The 25,351-nt window shown below is 33.8% G+C and overlaps 1 protein-coding gene across 1 annotated transcript; it reads right to left on the bottom strand.

Moving 5' to 3' along the window:
- Positions 1–4,418: 4,418 nt before the first annotated feature.
- On the bottom strand, positions 4,419–22,721 carry LOC111051940 (F-box only protein 43). Its single transcript, XM_022338533.2, has 4 exons — positions 22,455–22,721; positions 14,657–15,451; positions 8,524–8,664; positions 4,419–6,728 (listed from the first exon to the last, which is right to left on the bottom strand). The coding sequence occupies exons 1-4, from the start codon at positions 22,458–22,460 to the stop codon at positions 6,471–6,473; spliced, it is 1,200 nt and encodes a 399-aa protein (XP_022194225.2). The 5' UTR covers positions 22,461–22,721; the 3' UTR covers positions 4,419–6,470.
- Between the last annotated feature and the right edge of the window lie 2,630 nt (positions 22,722–25,351).

Raw genomic sequence — 25,351 nt, 5'->3', positions numbered from 1 at the left:
CAGCCATTTTTGGTAGACACCCAGCTGATATAATTGTTTACAACTTTTGCTAGATAGCGCAATCGGCAGTGCCAATCAGACGGCCAGTTTTTAGGTTTTAGATTTTAGGTTATGTTGTTAGGAAACATTGTCACCAATACGTAAGTTATTAAAATGATTTTATTTGCAGTTTCTATAAAAAAATGTAGATGGAGGAAAAATGTTGTGTACATCACGAGTGAAAAATACTTTTTCTCCCTCAGGAAAATTGTTGCCCTCGGCTTCGCCTCGGGCTTCAAACTTTTCCCTCAGGGAGAAAAAGTCGTACTTTTCACTCTAGATATACAAATAACTATTTCGCTCGCTAACCATCTGCTCATGCGCAGTAAATTTTCTTTATGCTCGCAAATTATTCGCGCATGCGCAGAAGAGTTTCTTTATGCTCGCCAATTAGCTGATGGTAAGCAGCTCGCCAAAAGGTCAGATCTTAACCTAAAAAGTGGGTAATTGTAACTCCGCCGATATAAGTAATTTAACAGGTTTGGGCAGTTGTAGAAAAAATTGTGTAAGTAATTCGTGAGTAATGCTTCTTTATCGCTCTTGCAAAATTATCACGCTCTGCTTTGCGTCGTGTGGTAACTGTTTTGCGCGAGCGATGAAGTCGCGCATTACGCTCTTAATACATAAATAGCTATTTCATAGTACATTGATAAGACTTATGGTGTGCTACAGCTGTGAATCATGGGTATTGATTATAGTTTGTGTAAAATAAGTTGAGACTTGGCCCTCCATCCGAAAAAATTACGGAAGAACGAAGATGGCGTGCATGCTAAAGTTCTGTCAATGTGTCACGAGGGTAAATCAGTGAGGTACGAAGAGAGCGCGCACTGAAATGACGCGCGCTCTCTCCGTACTCTCACGAAAATTATTTATGACCAACCTTCAGCCAGGTAGGATGTGCGTCTTCTTCGTACTTTCAGAAATTACAGGGTTGCGAAATCGTGTGAAATTGCAAATTTCCAATTCAACGTCAGATTTGGATGTAGAATATCATCCCCTATATCCTAGTAGTACTAAAAAAAGCTTCAGGGTTGAAGGATTAAAAGGAAATTTAACTTTTATGATGAACTGATTATTTGTTCAATAAAAAATAATAGGATGGTCTGGATTTGAGGATTGTTAGTATGGGTTATAGATTTTGAGGTGTTCATCCAGCTAAAGTTTGTCAAGAGATGCATCAACTATTTGGCGGTACGAAGTTCGCCGGGCCAGCTAGTGCGTAATAATTTTATATCAAAACTTTCTGGCTTTCATTACCTACTTATCTTTTGAAACAAAAAAGTTTCTAGCGTGTCGAAAATTTCATGTTTTCTGCTCGACATTGACAAACATAATCATTAATTAAAAAATAACTACGCTATAAGTCGGATAAAAATGATCCAGACACCAATAGAAAGGAGACATTCTCCCCGTTAATTTGATATAAAATCATTACACATTACGACGCCATGATTCTGAGAGAAGTGATATTCATAAGAAAAACAAATCTTCGCGATGTTTCCAATTTTATCATAAAAGTGAATTTTTCTTTTAATCCTTCAACCCTGAAGCTTTTTTAGTACTACTAGGATATCGGGGATGATATTCTACATCCAATTCTGACGTTGAAATGGAAATTTGAGAAAGTTGCAATTTTACACGATTTGGCAACCCTGTAATTTCTTCGGATGGAGGGCCAAGTCTCAACTTATTTTAGATAAACTATAAGAGAGACGAGGAGGCATTGAGAGTGTTAGAGATAAGATTTGTCGGAAAAATCGTTGATGGTAAGGGCTGGATATGCTTGGAGAAAAAGGAATGAGAAGGTAGTTCGTAGAGGAAGCGCTTCAAAGTGAAAACATGGTAAAGTTAATTAAAGCTCAAAAAATTAGATGGTCTGGCCATATTGTAAGAATGAGCGAGGTATGACTTTCAAGAGCGGTAGGCTACTGTATGGACAATTTGATGGACCCAGAAGAAGAAGTCAAAATATGGTATATAAGATGGCGTGGATCAGGAACTGAGAGTGATAATGGGCATTAGGAACTGGAGAGTTCCAGTCTCCAGTCCCCAGAGATGGAGGCAAATCGTTCCACAGGGCTGTAGCGTCATTAGGATGTTGGCTAGTCCAGGCATTGAATGCTCAAAAAAGGGTATAAAGAGAAATGTTTGGAAGACAATTTTCGAACCCGAAGCTCTGTTTAGGGTAGTAAGGAAGTAAATACATGAAAAGTCCCCACCCCTATCTACACTGTGCTAAGGGATTGGGGTGGTTAAAAGATACCATTTTGTGAGTTTTCGCATATCAGTATATCTCGCAAAAAATATGTATTTCACGGACATGACTATTCTATACACAATTTGAGCTTACATATAGTCTTCTAAAGTAATATTTTTTATCTGACAAGGTTTCTATATCTTTCGAGATATCCGCGGCTGTTGAAGGTTTGACACTAAAAAAACACGTTTGATACCAATGTTTTGCTCTTTTTGTCCTAACTTTTTAACAATCAATGAAAAAATCCACGGTGATTATGAACCTTTAAAATGATATAGAATTGAATTCCGCACGCCGATTATGAGCATTGAATTCCGCTCTTCAATCTTATGTATAATTTAACTATTTTATGCATTTTCCTACGACTGAAAAAAATATGAAGTTTATTTGTCAAAAAAATTGTAAATCACTAATTTGTAATAGGCTAGTCTAAGTTTAACAAAACAACAATATCTTAAACTAGAATAATAACATAACAGAAAATTCAATTATTAATCTTCTACAATATAATAAAGGAAAGAATTGGCTTATGCACGTACGGAATAGGAAATTCACGAATGACGCATCATCACATCTGAACTACTGGACTGATTAACTTGAAATTTTGCATATACTTTAGTTTACTTTCATTGGTGCTATAGTCCGATGTGGACCTTAGCCTCCTGCACAACTACACCCAAAACACGTAAATCGGACCTCACATCCTCCAGCCATCTCCTCCTGTGCCTTCCCCTTTTACGCGTACCGGTCAGTCATATTGCCCTATCTACAACTCTCCATTCTCTGGACATGCCCCAACCACCTTAACCGTTGCGCCTTGATAACTCGAACAATATCTTCTGGTCCCATAAAATTGACAATCTCTTCATCATTTCTAATGCGCCACCCATCTTCCGTTCTGACTGGACCCATGATACGCCTTATGATTTTTCTTTCAAAAACACGCAAGGTTTGTTCTTCTCTAGTCAGCGTCCACGTCTCAGCACCATAAGTGGCCACTGGTCTGATCAGTGTTCTGTATAGCCGTTGCCTTTGACATGCGTGACAAGATTCTTGACTTCATTAGTCTCATATTATCAAAGTAGGCCTTATTTGCAGCTAAAATCCTGCTCTCCACGTCCTCTCGTACCCTGTTCTAACTATTTAGGAGCGAACCCAAGTACTTGAAATCCCTCACATTTGGAAGCCGAACTCCTTCCCCACATCCCAGATCTCCAGCATGTCTTCTCTCGTTCGCTGACATCATGAAATACTTTGATTTATCTATATTGATCTCAATACCCAACTTCTTTCCTTCATTTTTTAGAGTTTGGATTATGTCAATCAATCCAGTTTTGTTCATTGATATAAGCACCACCAAATTTTGCATAGATTCTTAATTCACCAAGGATGGTTATAGGCCTATTTTAAATTCGTCAAGATTTCAGTAGGTCAAGTTTTTAATTATACCCTAGCGGAGCATGGGTTACCTACTAGAAAAAAATTAAAACAATTCTTTAGGCATCACCAGGAAAATAATAAATCTTGCACGCTGGTGGGGGTTTCAAAAAAATCAAGAACAAGTTAAAAAATAATCAATTGACAATTATTGAATTTAGAGGGAATACTTGGAACACAACTTTTTACTTTGCAGCTCTGTTGGGACAAGTTAGGAGGTGAACTTATCCAAAGTCCCTATCCCTGCCTCTCATGCCAAAGAAAGGAATTTTAGTCGAACGTATTTTTTTAAAAATGTCACACTTTTAAGAGCGGATATCTCGAAAACTATAGAAGATATTAGGAAAAATTTTGTCAGGTGAAATCCAATGGAATGATGTCTCATAGATTAATGATAACCAGCAGCACTAATTAGGTGAGATTGATGGTAAAATATTATTCATGGCCTTTTCTTTTGCTTTAATTTAATAATATTAAAACATTTACACGAACTTTCTCCTTTCCTTACTCCTATTGTGCAGTAGCCTAATGTTAATGTTCCAGTAACCGCCAAAGAACTTGATTAGTTTTAATGATGATGATAGATCAACTTAAGTTTTAAAATTAGTATGGTTTTAAGGAAAATCAAAGAAAACTCAGAACTTGAGAAAAAAATATAATACAAAAGTAAAGCTTGATATAAAAAATGTTGAACACAGATGTTTGATAGAGAGACTTCTTTAAATATATTTTACAATGTCGTTGAAATATTAATTAGATAAAAATGTCAGTCTTCATCAAAGTTTTACTAATAAATTTGTTTATGAGAAACATTATTGATTAAAAAAGGTTTGTTATGTACGGCAACATTTTTTTGCAAATTTTGAAAATAAAAGTGATAATAGAATATTAAGAGACAGAAGAATTAATGTTTAAAATCCAGCCTAAATAGAAGTACAGCGACTTCAAACAAAATTTTTAAAACAAAGAAATCTGAAAAATTATCTAATAAAAATACAAATGTGGAGAATTGAATTAAAGGTTGAAAATTTTAATATGGAGAAGTAAAGTTTGATAGAATATTTTACCTTTTATTGTATTATTATTATTATTTGTAAACAAATATTATTGTTGAGCAATGAACAGATTATTAAACTTTGAGAAAGCTTGCGCTACTTGAAAGCAACACATAACGTAAGCTACTAATATAAGTAGATATCTCTCAATAACACAAGAATTTAATTAATACTTATTTCTTTACTCTTACTTTCTATAACATATATCAGTCTACATCAAGCATTTAAAATTACAAAAATCTAGAAATCTCATTTTTACACAGATCTTTTTACAACACACATCGACATAATAACATTTCACACGATATAAAACTAATTTGAAAAATACTACAAACACTGACATTTTGTTCGCTTTACTTGTATTCAGCAAGGAGCATATCAAGAGCACAGAAAGCTTTTGATTAATATCAACTCAGGATACTTCAAGTTCATCACTTTATGCTGCATTAATTCACGTTTTCTAGAAAATATAATAAATTAGATTCAGTTCACATTCATGAGTTTTCAGCCTTTGTTCTCGTTGATCGTGACTTTCAAACTTCAATGTTCACTTCTAGTAGAAATGTTTTTTCAACAAATCAATGATTACAAAATAGCTCGATTAGAAATTCAGAACATTGATGGCCGAACCAAACATTCTGACTATGATTACAGTAGTGAATTTAAACAAAACTCTGCAATTGCCAATAACTTGGATGCTCCAAATTACTAAAACGTGGTTGGATTACAGAAGAAAGATTGAATGCAATTGTCAAACTGTTGAGTCTCAGTTGAAAAATCTTTCAAAGATGAAGCAGTATTGAAGAGCTAATATTTTAATTGACTAATTGCTTTTCTATGCTTGAATTCAACATGTGATTTTATTTTCACCATTAGAAGGTCTCTATTAATATTATCAACAATTCTATAATGTTAACACTATACACAACAAATATTTCACAATTTACTAAGAACGGAGACGTCCGATTAATTACTTAATTCCTGTAATTTTTTGATAGTTCAGCAATCATTTCAGATTGAGGCAGTAAATTGAAAGCTTTGCTAGCAAAATATGAATACCTTACTGCAACTTTCTATTATTATATAATTGATTATAATGATACCATATTAGTGCAATTGGTTCATTGGAATTTCATACAAATCTCAACTATAGATATCACTCAAAATCTTGCAATAAATCTCACATATTCTCACTTCTAAGGAACGAACTAATCATAGATGATGGTTATTCACATCATAGATGTTTAAACATTGAACGGTTCCTAACAAGAAAGTTGACCAATGAACTTAGTAATTAGGAACTTTCCATGAAATTTAGTTGAAATATAATTAAAAATCTAAAAAAAATATGAAAAGAATTATGTAATTGTATTTTGACAAGATTGTAATGATTCATTTCACATTTTTGTTTTCAAAGGCTCCAGTATGACATTCAAATTAACAAATTATTCGCCATTGAAATAAAGCTCTAAATTACAAAACTGTTAAAAACACAAATATTAAAAAATAATTTATGCACAAAGCTTATCCACTGAAGTCTTACACTAAGTCATATATTAAATAGTTATCACAGTTCGAAATCGCAAATTAAAATTGGGGAATGTTACAGGTACTAGTAGAGTGGTGGTGCTTATTTTCCCTGAGGCACTTATTTGTTGTGGCAAGTTTTGGTTTGATTACTGTCAGGTTCGCGAAAGCCGGCGCTTACTGGCTTTGCTGCCGATGATCATGTTCTTCCGTTTGATCGGGCAGCTGGAGATGCGGAAGCACTTCCTAGGACTGTGGAAGTCAGAGCGGCAATTGGTGCAGAATCTGAAGGAGCAGTCTGGCGTGACACACTCGCCTAGATTGTCGTAGTTGCCCCCCTGGCCGCACCGGGCGGGCAGCATGCAGCGCGGGCATTGCACCAGTTTCGCATTTCGGTCCAGTTTTTCTCCTTCCTGTACAATCGAAAAACACATTCAAATACCATGACTGTTCACTACAACAACCACAATACACGATAAATATTCGGCTAAAAGTGTGGACCGGCCAATTTCTTTCTTGGCAAAAATGTTTTTGTGCATTATGGACATTGTACCACTTTGACACTTCTGTGCAATATATCACCATCATATAGAATATCGAACGAAAACATCATTCCAAGATTGTTCACTTCAAGAAAGCACAATAAATAAAGTGTTCAGGATTTTTATACTATTGAAAACGTCGGTTCTATGAAGAAAAATTTTTTCGTCAAAAAAATCAAGCTGTAGAACCACTCTTTTATTTGTTGATGTGACACTGAAAACGGACTTAATGCTTAATGGGACGATAAGACCCTTTAGATCTTTAAATTTTAATTAAATAATAATATTAAGGTGGATTAATGCTGTGTGACCGGCAAAAAAACTTTTCACTGGTGATGTTACTCAAAGTTTCTCAATTTGGATACTAACAAGATTTCAAAGTAAACAAAATATCAGGAAAAATATTTTGATGAAATGAAGAATTTTCCATAAAATATCAATTTTTGAAAAAGTTATACGGTACCATTTTCAAAAAATGACTAATTCAATCGAATAAGAATAAAAAGCCTTAATATGACAGATATTTCACTTTGTTGACTTATAGCTGTGTGATGTTCTCTTCTAATTAAATGATTCTGTTTCTAATTACGGGTTTTTTTCTCTCCTGTAAAAAGAAGTTTACATTGATCCGACGAGTCATGGCTGATCGGATCTTGTGGCATGATAAATTGTAGGCTTAGTGCCGACTGACAAACTAGTTTTGAACAAAATGAATCATTTAGTTATTGATAACTTATTCCAAAGCTATAAAAACTTCAAAAATGACAATTTTGCAAAGGGACTTTCGAGTGAATTAATGTTTCTTTTTAACTACATGGTGCTACATAAATTAAGTTTTTTCATCTTCTTTAATTCATGTGGAATAGAGTTATCCTGTTAACACACTAGCTGGGTCGAACCTAACAGGATCTATCTTGATAAAATTTTAGTTGAATAGAAAATAGATATGATCAACTGATTCAAAATAGATTATCCTGGTTTGTGCAACCCTGCAGCCTACGAAATACTTGAAAGCACATTCGAAAATAACAATTTAAGGCTTTTTGTGAGTATTTGTGACTCCTTTTTTAACAAAATAAATTCCAGCAATTGATGCTTAATGTACCTCAAGTATTGAAGCAAGAGTCTAAGAGAATGAAAAGAAAAATACTTTTTTGTATATCTATTGAATCTAGCTTTTATAGAATTGAGGTAGATGAGAAATGTGTTTGATGCATACCACTACAGTAACAAAAACATTTTATGGAATGCCAAATTTGTTTGCTGCTGGAGTTAGAATTGCAGTTTCAAAAAAGTGAGTATTCTATTAAAATGAAGTTCATTTTCTATTTTAAACAGACTAATTTCCATTTTATAAACTGTAACTTGACTAATTTAAATAGCAAATTCCTCGAAATCTTAAGAACAATTATTGAGATAGATAAGAATAAAATATCTCTGTTTAGCGGTATAAAATGATTTAGTAAGAATATACATAAGAAAAGTTTGGAAACTGATATTGATTTACAATACAAACACAATTTTATATTTAATTCCATCCAATGAAATTAATGTGGTGTAAAATTGAATGTTACTTATCGAATAAGATTGAGTCAATCTTTACATCTGTCAAAAATAATACTTCTCAACTTCTAATAAAGAAATAGACCTAATATTTCATGTATACCTTTCTGAAAAATTCGAATCTTGCATTTGCAGGACTACTACTTGTTGATTGAGTTCTTGCTTTGCTTGGACTTTCGGGAATCTGGATGTTCTGAAGATCAACAAAGGGCGACCACTCAACTCCTTGCTTCCTCGCTTCTCTCTAAACAACAGAGGTAACAATATTTCAACTTGAACCAATTAATTATTTATTTGATTACATTATGAAAATGATTCATTCAAGAAAAATGAAATATAATTATTCACGCGCATAACAGATATATCCAATGATGATAGTCTCGGAAATTTAGCTCCAATAGTTCAGTTAACTTATGTCGTCTACCGTAAAATACCACTTGTACTATCTACAACAAACTAATATAGAGATCATTGAAGTTGGTGTTGGCCACGTGACGTCCATATGTAGTTGAATGTAGGCCTACTGTTTCCTGAACATTACGTTTTCTCAAGAGCGCTTCAGCATTGAAATTATGAGTAATAGATGTTCTTTACTAATAGATACTCACTCCTCCATTACTAAAAGATACTAAAGATTTCTGAAAGATGAAACCATTTTGAGCATTTGTGTTCACTTCAATAATTTCAATTTGTAAAACATTTATTATATTTTACTAGTTGGCCCGGTGAACTTCGTACCGCCAAAAAGTCAATGTATCTCATATCATACTTGACTTGAGACTCAGTTGGCTCAGTGCTTTCAGACAGGAAACTTCGTATGTGTAGCATGCGCACTTGAGCACTCGCTAGAAATTAGAGAACGCTGGCCGGTTCAGAACGGAAACATCACGCCGCTGAATGCCTATCTTTCTCTGCTGCGCATGAAAGTCCAAGTCAAAAGTGATTTTGTATGGCCTATATAGTCCAGACAATGAATGCACAAAACTGGGTATAGACGGAAATGTTTGGAATACAATTTTTGACCCTGCAGCTCTATTTAGGGTACTAGGGAGGGAGCATGTCAAAAGTCCATACCGCCACACACTTTGCTTAGGGAGTGGTTCATAAATACCATTTTTTAGTTTTTCGCATAATTATATCTCGTCTAATGAACATGACTGTTCTATAAAGAATTGAATCTTACAAAGTTCTCTACAGGCCTATACGAGAAACTTTTTTAAATCTATCATAGTTTTCGGAATATCAGAATCAATGGCAAACTTCTGCTTGTGCGGAGTTTATTCCACAAAAATAAAAGTACCTGGTGACTGGACTGAACCCTACAATATTAGCATTTATTTTTTCGATGAATTGTTGGATGAGTTATAATAGCTGAAACAGAAAAATATAGAGTGAACAATTGGTTTAAATACTTTCAAGAGCGGAAATCTTGTAAACTATTGGTGATATCACAAAATTCTAATGGAAAAAACACGTAGAAAATTTATCTAGCTTAATTTTTGTTTGGTTTTGTTCAGTCATTCCGGTGGAACTTATTTTCTCGAGGATATAAGCGTATAAGAAAAAAATGCAACGTTCAAACCAGCCTCATTCCTTCAGCACAAGGGGTCACCAATCATGGATGAGTACCTATCTGGTCCCAATAAAGCTGCAAAGTGAAAAATTGTGTTCTAAACATTCACATGAAAATCCTTTGTCAATCGATCTATTGTTGAAAAAGTGGAGATTTTACTCTCATCTAGTGATTTGGATCGGGAATATTCCCTGTAAAAGGTACTTATAGTCCAGGCAATGAATGCTCGAAAAAGGGTATAGAAGGAAAGTTTGGAAAACAAATTTTGACCCCGCAGTTCTGTTTAGCGTAGTAAGTAGGTAAACATATCAAAAGTCCCCACCCCTACCCCCTGTGCTAAAGGGGTGGGGGTGGTTCAAAGGTACCATTTTTTGGTTTCTAGCATATAACTCGAAAACTATTCATCTTACGGACATGACTGTTCCATACGAAATTGAAGGTTACATAAATTCCTACAATATTCATTATACAACGTTTTCTGTATCTTCTACAGTTCTTGAGATATCTGCTCTTAAAGGTATGGCATTTGAAAAAAACACGTTTGCTTCCAATTTTTTGCCATTTTTGCTCTTATAACTTCTTGAATATCGATGGAAAAAATCCGTGCTGATTATGAGCGTATGGAGCATCAAATTCTCTTCGATTCTCTTCAATTTGATTTATAATTTCACACTTAACGCATTTCCCTACGACTGTTGCAGCAGCTTTAGTGTTGAGTGTGAAATCTTCAGTTTTGCAACAATAGATCAATTGACAAATGAATTTGGAGGGAGTGTTTTCAGCACAATTTTTGACTTTGCAGCTTTTTTGGGACCAGTTAGGGGGTGAACATATCAAAAGTCCCCATCCCTACCCCATGTGCTGAGGGGATGAGGGTGGTTTAAATGGTGAATTTTTTAACATTTTGCTTCCACGCTTATATCTTAAAAGCAAAAAGTTAAAAAATTCACCATTTAAACCACCCTCATCCCCTCAGCACATGGGTAGGGATGGGGACTTTTGATATGTTCACCCCCTAACTGGTCCCAACAAAGCTGCAAAGTCAAAAAATCTGGTGTGGCGCACTCACACAACTTTCCTTGCCGTTATGAAAATTGATCACCTGACGCTAGTGTGCACGCACATCTCAAGTCTACTATTCAAAGATCTGAGCCAGCTGGTGACAGGACAATAACGCTAGAGACACACGATGTCTGCTATCTCTTCATAATGAATTATTTAATAGAATCAACAGTTGCCAACAGTTTGCAATTGAATAATCACATTTTCTCGAATTTCGAGCTTATTTCCAATTTCAGGTGAAAATGTTACTGAACATCAATTGTAGAGATTTTCATGCTGAATCGTTTTCAACTTGAATTTTTCTGTTTAAATTGTATCTGAAGCATGATAATTGGGAATCTAAAATCAAACTTTGCATAGATGGGGCGGAGCTACTGAAATTTTTACAGATATGGGACTTGTGGCAGTTGATAGAGTTTATCAATGACTATTTCAGGTAAAAATTTGATCAAATTCGTTGGAGCCGTTTATTAGAAAATCGTGAAAAACCCTGTTTTTGACAACATTTTCGCCATTTTAGCCGCCATCTTGAATTGCATTTGATCGAAATTGTTCGTGTCGGATCCTTATAGGGGGAGGACCTTGAGTTCCGAATTTCAAGTCATTCCGTTGATTGGGAGATGAGATATCGTGTACACAGACGCACATACACTCATACATACACACACTCACTCACACACACACACACACACACAGACCAATACCCAAAAACCACTTTTTTGGACGGGACCTTGAAACGTATAGAAATTTAGAAATTGGGGTACCTTAATTTTACTCGGAAAGCAATACTTTCCTTACCTATGGTAATAGGGCAAGGAAAGTAAAATTGTGTTGAAAACACTCCCTGCAAATTCATTTGTCAATTGATCTATAGTTGCAAAACGGAAGATTTCACACTCAACACTAAAGCTGCTGCAACAGTCGTAGGGAAATGCGTAAAGTGTGAAATTATAAATCAAATTGAAGAGAATCAAAGAGAATTTGATGCTCCATACGCTCATAATCAGCACGGATTTTTTCCATCGATATTCAAGAAGTTATAAGAGCAAAAATGGCAAAAAATTGGAAGCAAACGTGTTTTTTTCAAATGCCATACCTTTAAGAGCAGATATCTCAAGAACTGTAGGAGATACAGAAACATTTGTAGAATGAATACTGGAGGAATTTATGTAACCTTCAATTTCGTATGGAACAGTCATGTCCGTAAGATGAATAGTTTTCGAGTTATATGCTAGAAACCAAAAAATGGTACCTTTGAACCACCCCCACCCCTTTAGCACAGGGGGTAGGGGTGGGGACTTTTGATATTTTTACCTACTTACTACCCTAAACAGAACTGCGGGGTCAAAAATAGTCTCCCAAACTTTTCCCTCTATAACTCTTCCTTGACTGGACTATTATGATTTGGGAATATTTCTTTAGCCAAGAAATTTTGGGAATTATTAAATATGCTTTAAAATAGTTCAAATTGATTGCTTCAATTTGTAAGTTTTTGTTCAACTTGTAAGTTGTATATTTCTCTATGATTAAATAAAATAAATAAAACTTCAGTCGCATTCGACATGATAATCGATACATCATAGAAGAAAAGTAAAATTCGGCTAGAATTTACTTTAAGTGAACCAGAGAACACCCAAGTTTGATTGCATAGTGTAGAGTATCGATACATATCGAACATGGTTCAGTCAAAGTGAAGTGAGCCCTTTCAACTTCGTTCTGGATTTAGAATTTTGGGGTTTGAATTATTGTAGGATTCTTTTTCTGCAAAGTGATATATATTTTTCATAATTATTATTATGTTATTAAAATTCTTGTTTAATACCAGACAAAGTACACCCAAAATATTGTTAATTGCCTGACTGACTGATATTAATAAATGGAAAAGATTCAACTAACAGTTTTAAAGTTGTTTATTCTGATAATTAACATGTAACTTGTTATGTCAAGTTCATGTATAACTTGTAATTGCCACTTGGTTTGATAAAAAATCATTTTTTGTCATTTCATATAAAAAAATGAATTACCGGGAATTTATGAATTTTGGGAATATTTCCCTTAAATTTCCGGGTATTACCTCGATCTCAAATTCCCGAGAATGTCACATCACTACACTCAACACTAAAACACTGCTGCAACAGTTGTGGGGAAATGCTTGAAATATCCTAATGAAATAATACAGCAAATTGAAAAAATTCATTCAATGTTCTATATGCTCATAAACAGCAAGGCTTTCTATAATTCGTTTAAAGTTATAAGGCCAAAATAAGCAAATACATTATTTATTTGATATGTTTGGGGACAAACGTATTTTTTAATTGTCACACCTTAAGAGCGGAACTATAAAATATACAAAGAAAGTTGTCAGATGAAAGTTTGCGAAATTTATGTTTTTTAAATAGTCATTTCCGAGATATAATACGAAAAACAAAAAATTGGTACAATTGAACCACCCTTAACACCTTCGCAAATTGGGTAGGGGTAGTACTTAAAATAAAAAATCTGGTGTGGCGCACTCACACAACTTTGCTTGCCGTTATGAAAATTGATCACCTGACACCCTAGTGTCCACGCGCATCTCAAGTCTACTACTTATAAACAAAGATCTGAGCCAGCTGGTGACAGGACAATAACGCTGGAGACATACGAGGTCTGCTATCTCTTCATAGTGAATGATTTAATAGAATCAACAGTTGCCAACAGTTTGCAATTGGATAATCACATTTTCTCGAATTTCGAGCTTATTTTCAATTTCAGGTGGAAATTTTATTAAACGTTATTAAATGTTATTGTAGAGATTCTCATGCTCAATCTTTTCCACTCGAAATTTTTTTAATTGGGTATCTAATAATACGCCTGATAATTGGGAATCTAAAATCAAACTTTGCATAGATGGGGCGGAGCTCCTGAAATTTTTACAGATATGGGACTTGTGGCAGTTGATACAGCTTATCAATGACTATTCTAGGTATAAATTTAATCAAAATCGTTGGAGCCGTTTTCGCGAAAAACCCTGTTTTTGACAACATTTTCGCCGCCATCTTGAATTGCATTTGATCGAAATTGTTCGTGTCGGATCCTTATATTGTAAGGACCTTAAGTTCCGAATTTCAAGTCATTCCGTTAATTGGGAGATGAGATATTGTGTACACAGACGCACAAACACTCATACACACACATACAGACCAATACCCAAAAACCACTTTTTTGGACTCAGGGGACCTTGAAACATATAGAAATTCAGAAATAGAGGTACCTTATTTTTTCTCGGAAAGCAATACTTTCCTTACCTATGGTAATAGGGCAAGGAAAGTAAAAACATGTACAGAATTTGCCGTTTTCATATTTAACGATTACCGGCCGACACTCAAAATTGTTCTCTGATTGGCTAATTCTCAACAGCATCGGAGGACGATTCTGAGTGTCGGCAGACAATAGGTAAGTGTGAAAATGGCCTTTTAAATATAAGTTCTAAATGCTGGACAAAATTTGAAAATAATTCATGTACATTGCTTGGTACAGAAAATGGAGTATGTAGACTCCAAAGCAAGGAGTCTACATACTTGAAAGCAAGAAAACGAGATTTAAAAATATCTAAACTCACCATTTTATGAGACTTTGTTGTACTTCTATTTTCCTTTGTATTCATCACGATTCTCCTGTGCGCAGCCAGCCGTTTTCTAGCTTTGGCATCGTTCAGTAAAACATCTCTCCATGTTTTCGAAACTTGTGACACCGAATCAAGATCATCATCGGACAAATAAGCGAACAGTTTCGATGTGACAATGGTGTGTGCCTCCTTATGTCCCAAGTAGTAGAGAAAATCGACAAACTCTGATTCGTCAAGTGATCGGTGTTTGAACTGAATGGGCTGTGTCCACTTCTTCTTGGTTGGAGACAAACTAGAATTTGATAATGGTGTTGATTTGCTACTGATCTTGAGAGACCTCCAAGGTGTTTGTTGTACATTGGACTCATCCAGGGCATCATGGTATAAAGAGGACGTTTCTGTAAAAACATTGTCATCATCGTCATCTACTGTACCAGTAGCAAAGCTATTATTTAATTTCTTTGCAGGCGATATTTCATTAGAAGAATCAATCTGTTTGAAAATCGGAGTGATTTGTGGTGAGAATCTCAACTTTTTGATTCCATTATCATCATCTCTATTTTCGAAATAACTACTTGGCGTTTTGGAACTGTTGAGTGGTGTTTCGATTTTAGATATAGATTGGTCAGAAAAGTCTGTGCTGGAATGAGGAATGCTTGGTGTATTGGAATAGAATCCACTGTCTGTTGAATTTTCTAGACGGTAGGAGAGGTTGCAGCATGCTGTGTTGTGAGGTGTGAGGTTGTGACGGTTGCCGTTCGACACCTCTTCCATCATTTCTTCATCAACCTGCGAAATAATTCATATTATCAATAGATAAAATACTAATTTACATAAATGGTAACGTTGGTTTGGTTCACTAGAACTAGATCTTAATCACAGATTCCAATTTATCTAAAAGCTCTCATCAAACTACACTGAACTTGCATAATCATACATACGTACATAAACATTTTTCTTCACTTGAAAGAATTTCATTTGAGAGCTCAATTTTTTTAAATAATTCGAGCAATACAAACTCTGTATCTCACTTTTGAACAAAAAAAGAATAAAATAATGTTAATTTATAAAATAATTTTTCACCAACAAACGTTTGTTTGATCTTTTTCTTAAAATAAAATTTATTGATCCTATCATCTGAATTCTTCTTTTTGGGTACTTTAAACTTGTACTTCACGTATGTATATACGAGTATATAAAAGCGAAATGACACTGATTCACCCCCTCATTCGTAATCAACAGAACTAAAAATCTACTGAACCAAATACGTTGAAATTTGGCAGGTATGTTCAGTTGGCCTTCTAGAGGCACCAAGGACGGATTTGGAAAAACTTCTAAAGATACGCCCAAAATCTGCGTTTATTAAGCGTTTTCCAAGCTTTTTCAAGAACTAATTTGCAAAAAATGTTCAAATTTCAAAACAGGTTCAGCTGAGGTATAAAATTGTTGTATTGGAAGGGTATTAGACTAACGCCAAAGATACTGCCAAGAAGGGAATTTTACGTCTTGCGTGTTTCCTGCGTTTCTCACATTTTTCAAGAACTAATTGAGAGGCAATGTTCAAATTTGGTACCTACACAGGCTCAGCTGAGATATAGAAATGGTTTTGGAATAACGCCTAAGTTCCGCTCAAGATCGGCGGTTTTTGAGCGTTTCACCTGTGTTTTCTAGGCCTTCTCAAAAGCCAATTGACAGATCATGTTCAAATTTAATACAGAAGTTCAGCAAGGGTCTAGAAATTTTGTCTTGAGTGGACATCAGGATTACGCCGAAGATACACCCAAGATAGGCGGTTTTACTGCGTTTTCCTAGCGGTCCCTGGCATTTTTCCTGCGTTTTTCACATTTTTCAAGAACTAATTTAGAGAAAATATTTAAATTTGATACAGAAATTCAGCTAGGGTAGAGACATTTTTTTCTTTAGAGGGCTCCTAAATTACGCCGTAGATACGCCCAAAATTGGCAGATTCACAGAGTTTTTCAGTATTATTCTGCGTTTTCTAATCTCTTTCAAAACTTAATCAATCAAAAATTTTCAAATTTAATAAAAAGGTTCATCTGAGGTGTTCGAATGTTATATTGGAAGGGCTGCTAAATAACGCCAAAACATATGCCCAAAATCCGCTGTTTTTTGCTTTTTCAATAACAGAATAACAGAAAACGTTCAAATTTGGTAGAGAGGTATAGCTAGGGTCTAGACATTTTGCAATGAGAGGACATCAGTATTTCAAAGATACGCCCAAAATCGCCGGTTTTCTTACTTTTTCAATAGAAATTATAGAAAATATTTAATAAAATTTGGTATACAAGTTTAGCTGAGGTGGAAGTACGTTGCATCAGAAGGACTTTGAAATATTCTACGGGCAAAGATATGCCCAAAATAGGTGTTTTTCAGCGTTTATCTGCGTTTTTATAGCTTTTACAAAACCAAAGTCGACATAAAACGTTCAAATTAGGTGCAGAGGTTCAACTAGGCTCTAAATATTTTATGTTAAAAAAGGACTTCATTATTTCGCCGAATACACGCTCAGAATTGGCGTTTTTTAAGCTTTTTTATTATCTTATAGACACAAATTGTTCAAATTTGGTACACAGGTACGCCTAATATTCGTTGGGTTTTGAGAAGGTTTTTAGGAACAAATGAATTTGAAAGAGTGAACACTAATGTTTAGCTTGAATTGAATTGAAAAAATCGTTATTCATAAACATGTACAGTACATCAACATAAAAAGTAGTAAGGTAGTAAAAAGTAGTAGAAGTAGTAACAGTCTTAAACCTCCTAAAGCTTAAGTACTGGCGGTGCTAAATTTGAGGGTTCCTTTTCTCACGTTTTTCCATACTAAGAGGGTTCGATATGGATGTTTGTTAGGTGTCCATATGTTTGTATGTTATTTCTCCACTTAATTCCAGTTACAAATTTCGAAGAACTATTGGACTGAAATACAATAAATCGCAAAATATAACCAAGTCTCTAAGTAAGAAATAACTGAATATTTATTAATTCTGATAAAGATTTTTCAACCCTTCACTAGGCTATATAATTCAAATGGAACTGGTGATTGAATCGAGCCTTTCAGAGTCTCCATTGTTTTTTTTTTGACGGAAGAAAGAAAGCTCAAATGAAAAAATGCTGGCGAGCGAAACGAGCCTGCTTATCCAATTTCTGGATGATCTAGACTGTTGCCGTTTTGAAGTTGAATGACAAAGCTTATGGTCATTTTGGAGAAAAGTATTATTTCCATGATTATGATTCTTAATAAAATTAACTTTCATTTATTTTTTCCAGCCCCTGTTGCCTGCCATTACGCACTTACAGAGAAACTCTTATATATGTATTCAATAAGTTGAAGACTGTCGTAGATATAATACTGTAACTTTTAAGATAAGTAATTGGTCGAATACTCCACTTTTTGACGTACAACTGAATTGCAACCCCTCATATGGGGGTGACTTAGGGGTTGTAACTCGAATATTTCAAATGTAAACACCCATTGTGTGGCAGGCGCGGATCCAAGGGGGGCGATCGCCCCCCCCCCCACTTTCAGAGTGATGTTTGGAAAATCTACAGTTACTCAAGTCCAGTCAATATAGACATGAAAAAGTGGGCGTGCTTGCATTTTATACTGTAGTCCTAATTTTTCAATATATTGTTTGGATATATAAAAGAAGTCCAGAACCAATAATTATTTCATGCAACATTTCCTTGTGCTAGATACACGATGGCCCAAAAACCTCTTATTTTTGGTTCATTTTCAGTTTTCAGTTATTTCCGCAAAAATAGATCATGAAATTCTTAACAATGAATCCTCCATTGTCATCACATTAAGATTTCGCACCATGAGAGAAGCGCGCATAAGGACACCTCAAGAATCAAAATTTCCAACAATCATAACTTTTGACACAATGATAAGATTTCACAGCTCATTCTTCTCGGCACGTCAAGGCGGTTTAAAATCATGCATCATAAGTTAAATTCGATCGAAATATGTGAAATTCATACCTGAGTTTAGTTTAAACAGTATTCCAATACATAAAGAAATGACCAATGATTCAGAGCTATATGTATCTCGGTAACCCATTATTTTAAAAAAAGACTTGATCTTTAATTTTAGAAATGAATTTGAATATTTTCTCCTCTTGCTTTAAATGGAAGAATATGATCGTAATGTCAAATTAAATCATTAAAAAGAATCAAGAAATCAAAGATACTTTCCTCATATTAACGGTCTAGGAAGTTCTATGATAGGAAAAAGTGATTCAAAATGAATTTTAGGCAACTGAGCTCGTAGAGCGATGGAATACCTAGTCTACAATTTGGAATCAATCATGAGTTTCTATGATGTATCAGACTCATTACTCTTAATGAACAGAAAAATCGCGAAAAAAATGAGAAACCGAAATCGCTATTTTTAAAATCAGCTGTAACTTTCTAATGATACTGGAATCGAAAGTATTCTCCATTGTAGTGGAAAAAATACATACTTTTCCACATCCACATTTTAAAATTTTCTCCGAAGTATTTCACAAGATACGCAGCTTTGAATATAGAAATTGGTATTTTTTTGTGAATTGAAATACAGTAGCCTACTGGTTAAAGTACACTCAAGGATGAATTGTCTATTTTCTAATCGAATCTAACTTATGATGCATGATTTTAAACCGCCTTGACGTGCCGATAAGAATGAGCTGTGATACAATGAGATCTTATCATTGTGTCAAAAGTTATGATTGTTTGAAATTTTGATTGAGGTTTCCTTATGCGCGCCTCTCCACTAAATTAGAATAGAATAGAATACGTTAATCCACCAATAAATACAATTTAATGTACATTAGGTGTCGTCAAGAATAAAATCCTATAAAACTACTGAGCCAATTCATAAACATATATTATCATCACACAAAATAAGTATTTACTACATCGACGGGCAAATTGAATAATTCCTCCATTCATCCAACCTACCTTCAATCTTTAATGCATTGTCAAGGCTACTATAAAAGATTGCGCGCACAACTGTAGTTGAACAGTCATATCTTGTACGCTGGATCTAATAATATAGAATTAAGAGCATCTAACGGGTGATTCTCATAGAACATGATCTGATGAACTTATATCATGGTGCGAAATCTGGATGTGATGACAATAGAGTTGCTGATGATGATTGAAACTGAAACTTGGGTGTTTTCTAAAATACAAGGATCATTGTTGTCAGGTTTACTTGGAAATCCATATGAGATAGAGCGCTCTACCTGTAGAGCACAAAATTACGCTCAGAGTAATCTTGAATTATACATTTAAATGGTAACAATCGGAAGATATTGTGGATCAAAAACTAAAATATTAGAAATTGATTTTTCCTAAAATTTTATTTATTTTTGTAAAATTGTAACTTAGTACTCATTGAAGATAGAACGTTCCGAATGTAACTTTTGCGGAAATAACTAAAAACTGGAAAACGAACCGAAAATACGAGTATCAATGTATATAGTGACTGGACCATAGATATAGTATCATGACTTTGGCATTTAAATGAACAAATTCAAAAATCCATCAACTTCAACAAATAAAGCTCTCAAATGCTGTTTTGGATTATAAACTTCAAAAAATTTCCGTGTGGTGGGGGGGTCGGCTGGACGACCATCCCATTCCCCACCCACGCAGATCAGGGTCCTGGATCCGCGCCTGTTGTGTGGTACGTCATTTTAAAAGAGTTATCAAAACAAGGAAGATGACATCAATAAAAATGTTCTATGATACTTGTATCCGAAATGGCGGCTGATTGAAGTTTCAAGTAAAAACTAGAATTTCTTTATTTTTCAAAACAAGAAAGATGACATCGATAAAAATGTTCTATGATACTTGTATCCGAAATGGCGGCTAATTGAAGTTTCAAGTGTCCTATCATAATACATTTTTATTGATGTCATCTTTCTTGTTTTCAAAATGCGTTTAAAATGATGTACCAAAACATTCGTGTTTTCATTATTGAAATATCCGAGTTGGCCTACAACCCCTAAGTCACCCCCTTATGAGTGGTTGAAATTCAGTTGTACGTCAAAAGGTAGAGTATTCGTGCAATAACTTATCCTGAAAGTTACAGTATTATATCTTTAACAGTCTCCAACTTATTAAAGGGTTCCTATACATATGACTCACTCTGTATATGCGCAAAGCTTTATTCTCATAATTAATGTTATGATCTATCATTCATCATATTTTATAATTGAAAAAAAAAAATTCCAATAGTAACAAGAGAAACAGCTAGGAATTTTATGCATCCATCCATCGTTAGAATGGAATGAGAGTTCAGTGAAGTGATAAGAAATTCTGGTTTAATGTGTGAAAATGATATTTTTAGATTTGCAAAGCGATCATTCGAGACGAGCGTGACATTCAGTTTGCTCAAGCCAAACATAATTCATTATTCTTACAAGAACAAAAATAATGGTCGCTTTTAGTTAAGGGTAGGCCTGTTCTGAGAATTTAACGATTCTAGTGAATGGAAACAATAGAGTAGTGCCTGAGGCTATGCTTAGATTGACAGGTTCAGTGAATAGTGACATGACAAGTAGAAGGAAAGGATAGGAACAAAGTCTATTGGTTTATTACGAGGTCGTTGTCTCAACCTTCTCTACACACCACTTTTAAACCATAGGGTATAACAGTAGATCTATATTATTACTATAGTTTATAAGCGTATCTGTTATAATATAACTATATAACAAAGTATAGTTATGTATATTATACAGAATCTAGTACCTACCTATTATAATTTTCATTACATAGTAAAATGCATCATACATTTTTATAAATAGCCTACTGTAGTTCTAAAATAATTACCTATATAACCTATAATTGAATTAAAATTTTATAGCACAGATAATTATAATGTAGCCTATCGTTAGCAACAATCTTGATATTTTAAAGCCAGATGCGCTCTATATTTTAAATAGGCTATACGGTACTATCAAATAAAATATTCGAATGGCTTTTATTGTTGCGGAGTCCCTATGACAGAAATTCCACCTCTCATAAGTAAATAATTAAATCAATACAATACATTTTTGTAAATTTATTTTAATTTTATTCCTATAGCCTAAAAGCATCTATCTATGTATTCTTGTGCACTGTATATGACAATAAAGAATTATTGAATTGAAATCCGTCAATAGACTTTACGACTGTTGTATAACAGAGGAATGGGGAATTTGGACACCTGGCTAAGAACTTTTGCATGCATTCGGTTATGAACCCGGGACCTACATGCTTATAAGCAAGCACTACCTACATCTACTAGACCATGGAAGGATCACTCAATATTCTATTGATTTATCATTTACAACACTGTGCTGTAAATATTAAAATAGTCTAGATGCTCATACCTTTATTAAAAACTACCGTACATTTTAACAGCAGTAAAAAATGAAACCGGTATAAAGTTGAAAATTAATTTTTTTATTTCTACATCTAATATACTATTATTAGTATTATTTATTGTTTAAAATGTACCGTATACAGTGAACAGTCAACATTTTTTACTTAAAGTGACTTTGCCTATATTAATATATAATATCTAAAATAATATAGGCCTATATATTCACAAAACTAAAAAATTGAAATAGCCTACGGAAAAAGCATTGTAAATTTATGTTTTTATAGGCTTAACTTCACTATTTTCAAGGGTTTGCCTTGAAAAAAATTCAAGTTCCAATTAACTTAAAATGCATATGCAAAAAATTAGAAAATATAGACATAAGAATGACATATTATTAGGCTTATACTATAAAATGCATACCTGCATTGTTTACATGAGAAGCCCGCCAAATGTGATGATCATAAACTTGGAAATTCTGATAACAGAAATCCTCAATCATACACAATATCTTCTGTAATCCCTTAAAACATATATTATGATTGAAAAACAAAAATAATAACAACAAATATTTGTGAAACAAATATCAACTGTTAATCAGCACCGGCTAGGCCTATCACCTATCAACTTTCTTTCAACTTATCAACACGACAACACAAGCTTCCTTCTCAGTTCTCACCCTCACCATTTGGTTTTGGCCTATAGCAGAAAAAATTCAAAATCTTTCAGTTGTGCGGATTGGTCAGTTGATGCTTTGGCTTTGATCTCAACGTTCTTGATCAGCTGTAACGGCACAGGGTTTGAGAAATTTTAAAACTTCAAAAGAAAAATTGTTTTTTTATTTGGATTCTATTGAATTATTCCTTTTATGATGGATTAAATTGAAATATTTTTTCAGAATGTGTTTGATAACTGACATATATAAAGACGGACTCTTAAAGCAATCTATATGAACGCAACAAAAACAGGCAACTAAAATTGCTTAAGTTAAGAGTAACAGTTAGTCAGTTATCTGAGAAGTATACAACAATAATATTCCACAAGAAACCGGATAATCGGCTTTCGACGAACTATTCGTTTTCCTTTTTGCCGATCACTTGCACATGCGTGGTTTGCCGAGCACTTGCTCGTTTTGGGAATAACAAAATTATATTCGTCAACTGAATGTCATCCACCTTCAACATGAATGTCGATGTTGATGATGCTCTTCTTGCTTATCCTGCTTTTATAAATAAACCAAACCAACCCTATGTACCCTGGTCAATAACTGTATAGGACATGAAAAGCCCTAGAATTTCAACTTCAATTGATTAGAAATGAATATTTGTGGAAATTTCTAAAACATGGGACTGGTTATTATCCAGTTTTCTTTAAGATTTTGAATTTATTAAATGAGTTTCTTTATAATAATAAAAGTGATTGATATTAATAGCTTAACGATCATGTACATACTGTAATAAAATAAAAATGTTATCTACAAATTAAGTTAACATCAATGTTGATGTAACACCAAAAACAAACAACAGAATGATACAAGCACCAAGCCGAATGTGTGGTTGAGAGAAAGTTTGCCTTTTGCCGAACATTCGTCCACTTTGATGTGTGCAAAAATGAGGGAAAGTAAGCCTTTTGCCGAACATTCTTCAACTTTGATGTGTGCAAAATATCGACACTGACCGGGAAAACACCGAGCACGAATGTTCGCTGCTTGCCAAATACCATACCAAACATCCATCCACACTACTTGTGATTCGGCGAGTATGCTCCGTGTTCGCCAAATGACAATAAATATTTCAAAATTGACTTTAATAATTCATACATTAGTCAGTAACATCATAGAATGACCATGTTGAGATTTACTTTGTAGAGTCAGTGGGAATGATAGGACTTCATGGTTATCAATTCTCATAATAAATTATAATCAAGCAGTGGCTCAAGCTATTCACATAGGCTATATATCTGATCTGATATTGATTGTGTTGTCTTCTTAATAATGTTCAAATTCATCTCATATATAGTTTATTTGCTAAAGGAACTCCAGAAAAAATTATTCATATCACAAAAAATATTGGAAAAAATGTATGTGGTGATCAGGTCACTCTCTTCAGTAAAGTGTAAACTATTCACATTTAATTTCAAAATATGCTTGAAATGTCCTCCTTTTCTTGTTTGACAGTGTGCCAATCCATTATAAATGTGAATGGAATTATATAAATTATAGTATGTAAAATGTAAATAGTAGTGAACAGATTACTAAATAAATAACCAGTTTTTTCATTGTATATCGTCATTCATTCAAAAAGTGTTGTTTCAAGTTTAATTATTTCACTATTCATTTCATTAAAATTAATATACTTCAATTAGCTGTCATTGTAGATACAAGTAGTATTGTAGAACATTTTTATAGATTTCATCTATCTTATTTTGAAAATTCCTTTAAAATGATTTACCACACAATGGGTGTTTACATTTAAAATAATTGAGTCACAACCCCTTATTTCTTAAAAAACTAAAACCTCAATCAGCTGCCATTCTTAATACAAGTATCGTAGAACTTATTTTATGCCAGCTTCCTTGTTCTAAAAGGGCCTTTTTAAGTTACCACCCTATGAGGGATTGAAATTCAGCTGTACATCAAAAGGTAGAGTATACAACCAATAATTCAACCTGAATGTTACAGTATTATATCTACAGATTTGATGGTTGGACACTACATTTGAATAGTAAGGGAACCTGCAGGATGGGCTTTATTTTAAAAATGGTGAACAAACAATTTTGGTTTTAGTACACATAGCCAACCTATTAACCAAGAACCTAATTTTTAGCCAGTTCAATTATATTTTGAATATTTTTTGGGACTCTCCCAAGATTTGATTTTTGACCCAATCTAGAATTTCAGATTTCCAGTACTATAGTGATTCTCTATTGACTATTGCCAGATAACTAATCCCAACCCTTAAAATCTTTATGACATATTTCCAACTACAAAATATGAATAATAATAATAAATAAATAATTTCTTTGATTGCCAATGAATATTGCAACCAGAGGAGTTTATTGACAAAACATATACATAAATTATCATATTGTACATACAAAAGTTGTTAATACTAACTTACCGTAGTTCCAATTATGATACCCACTATAATAGTATGAGTCGGGGTGATCATAATATTCTTTTTGAAAATTATACTTTCGATAATATTCTTTGAATAATATATATTATTATAAGTTATAAATGTATTAAATTTCACATTTATCGCCTTCTTTGACAAGATGCTCACATGTAGCTCTGTAGTATGTGAATATGCCTTCGGAAA

The sequence above is a fragment of the Nilaparvata lugens genome, chromosome 1 (assembly GCF_014356525.2).
Source record: "Nilaparvata lugens isolate BPH chromosome 1, ASM1435652v1, whole genome shotgun sequence".
In the NCBI taxonomy this organism is placed as follows: domain Eukaryota; kingdom Metazoa; phylum Arthropoda; class Insecta; order Hemiptera; family Delphacidae; genus Nilaparvata; species Nilaparvata lugens.
The sequence above is the reverse complement of the archived record's forward strand: the minus strand, read 5'-3'. Positions and strand labels throughout refer to the sequence as shown.

Coding starts and splice junctions, on each gene's coding strand:
- LOC111051940 (XM_022338533.2), bottom strand. Junction 8,665..14,656: donor CAACAAAGTCTCATAAAATG/GTGAGTTTAGAT, acceptor TCTGTTGTTTAG/AGAGAAGCGAGGAAGCAAGG. Junction 6,729..8,523: donor GATTCGAATTTTTCAGAAAG/GTATACATGAAA, acceptor TCGATTGTACAG/GAAGGAGAAAAACTGGACCG.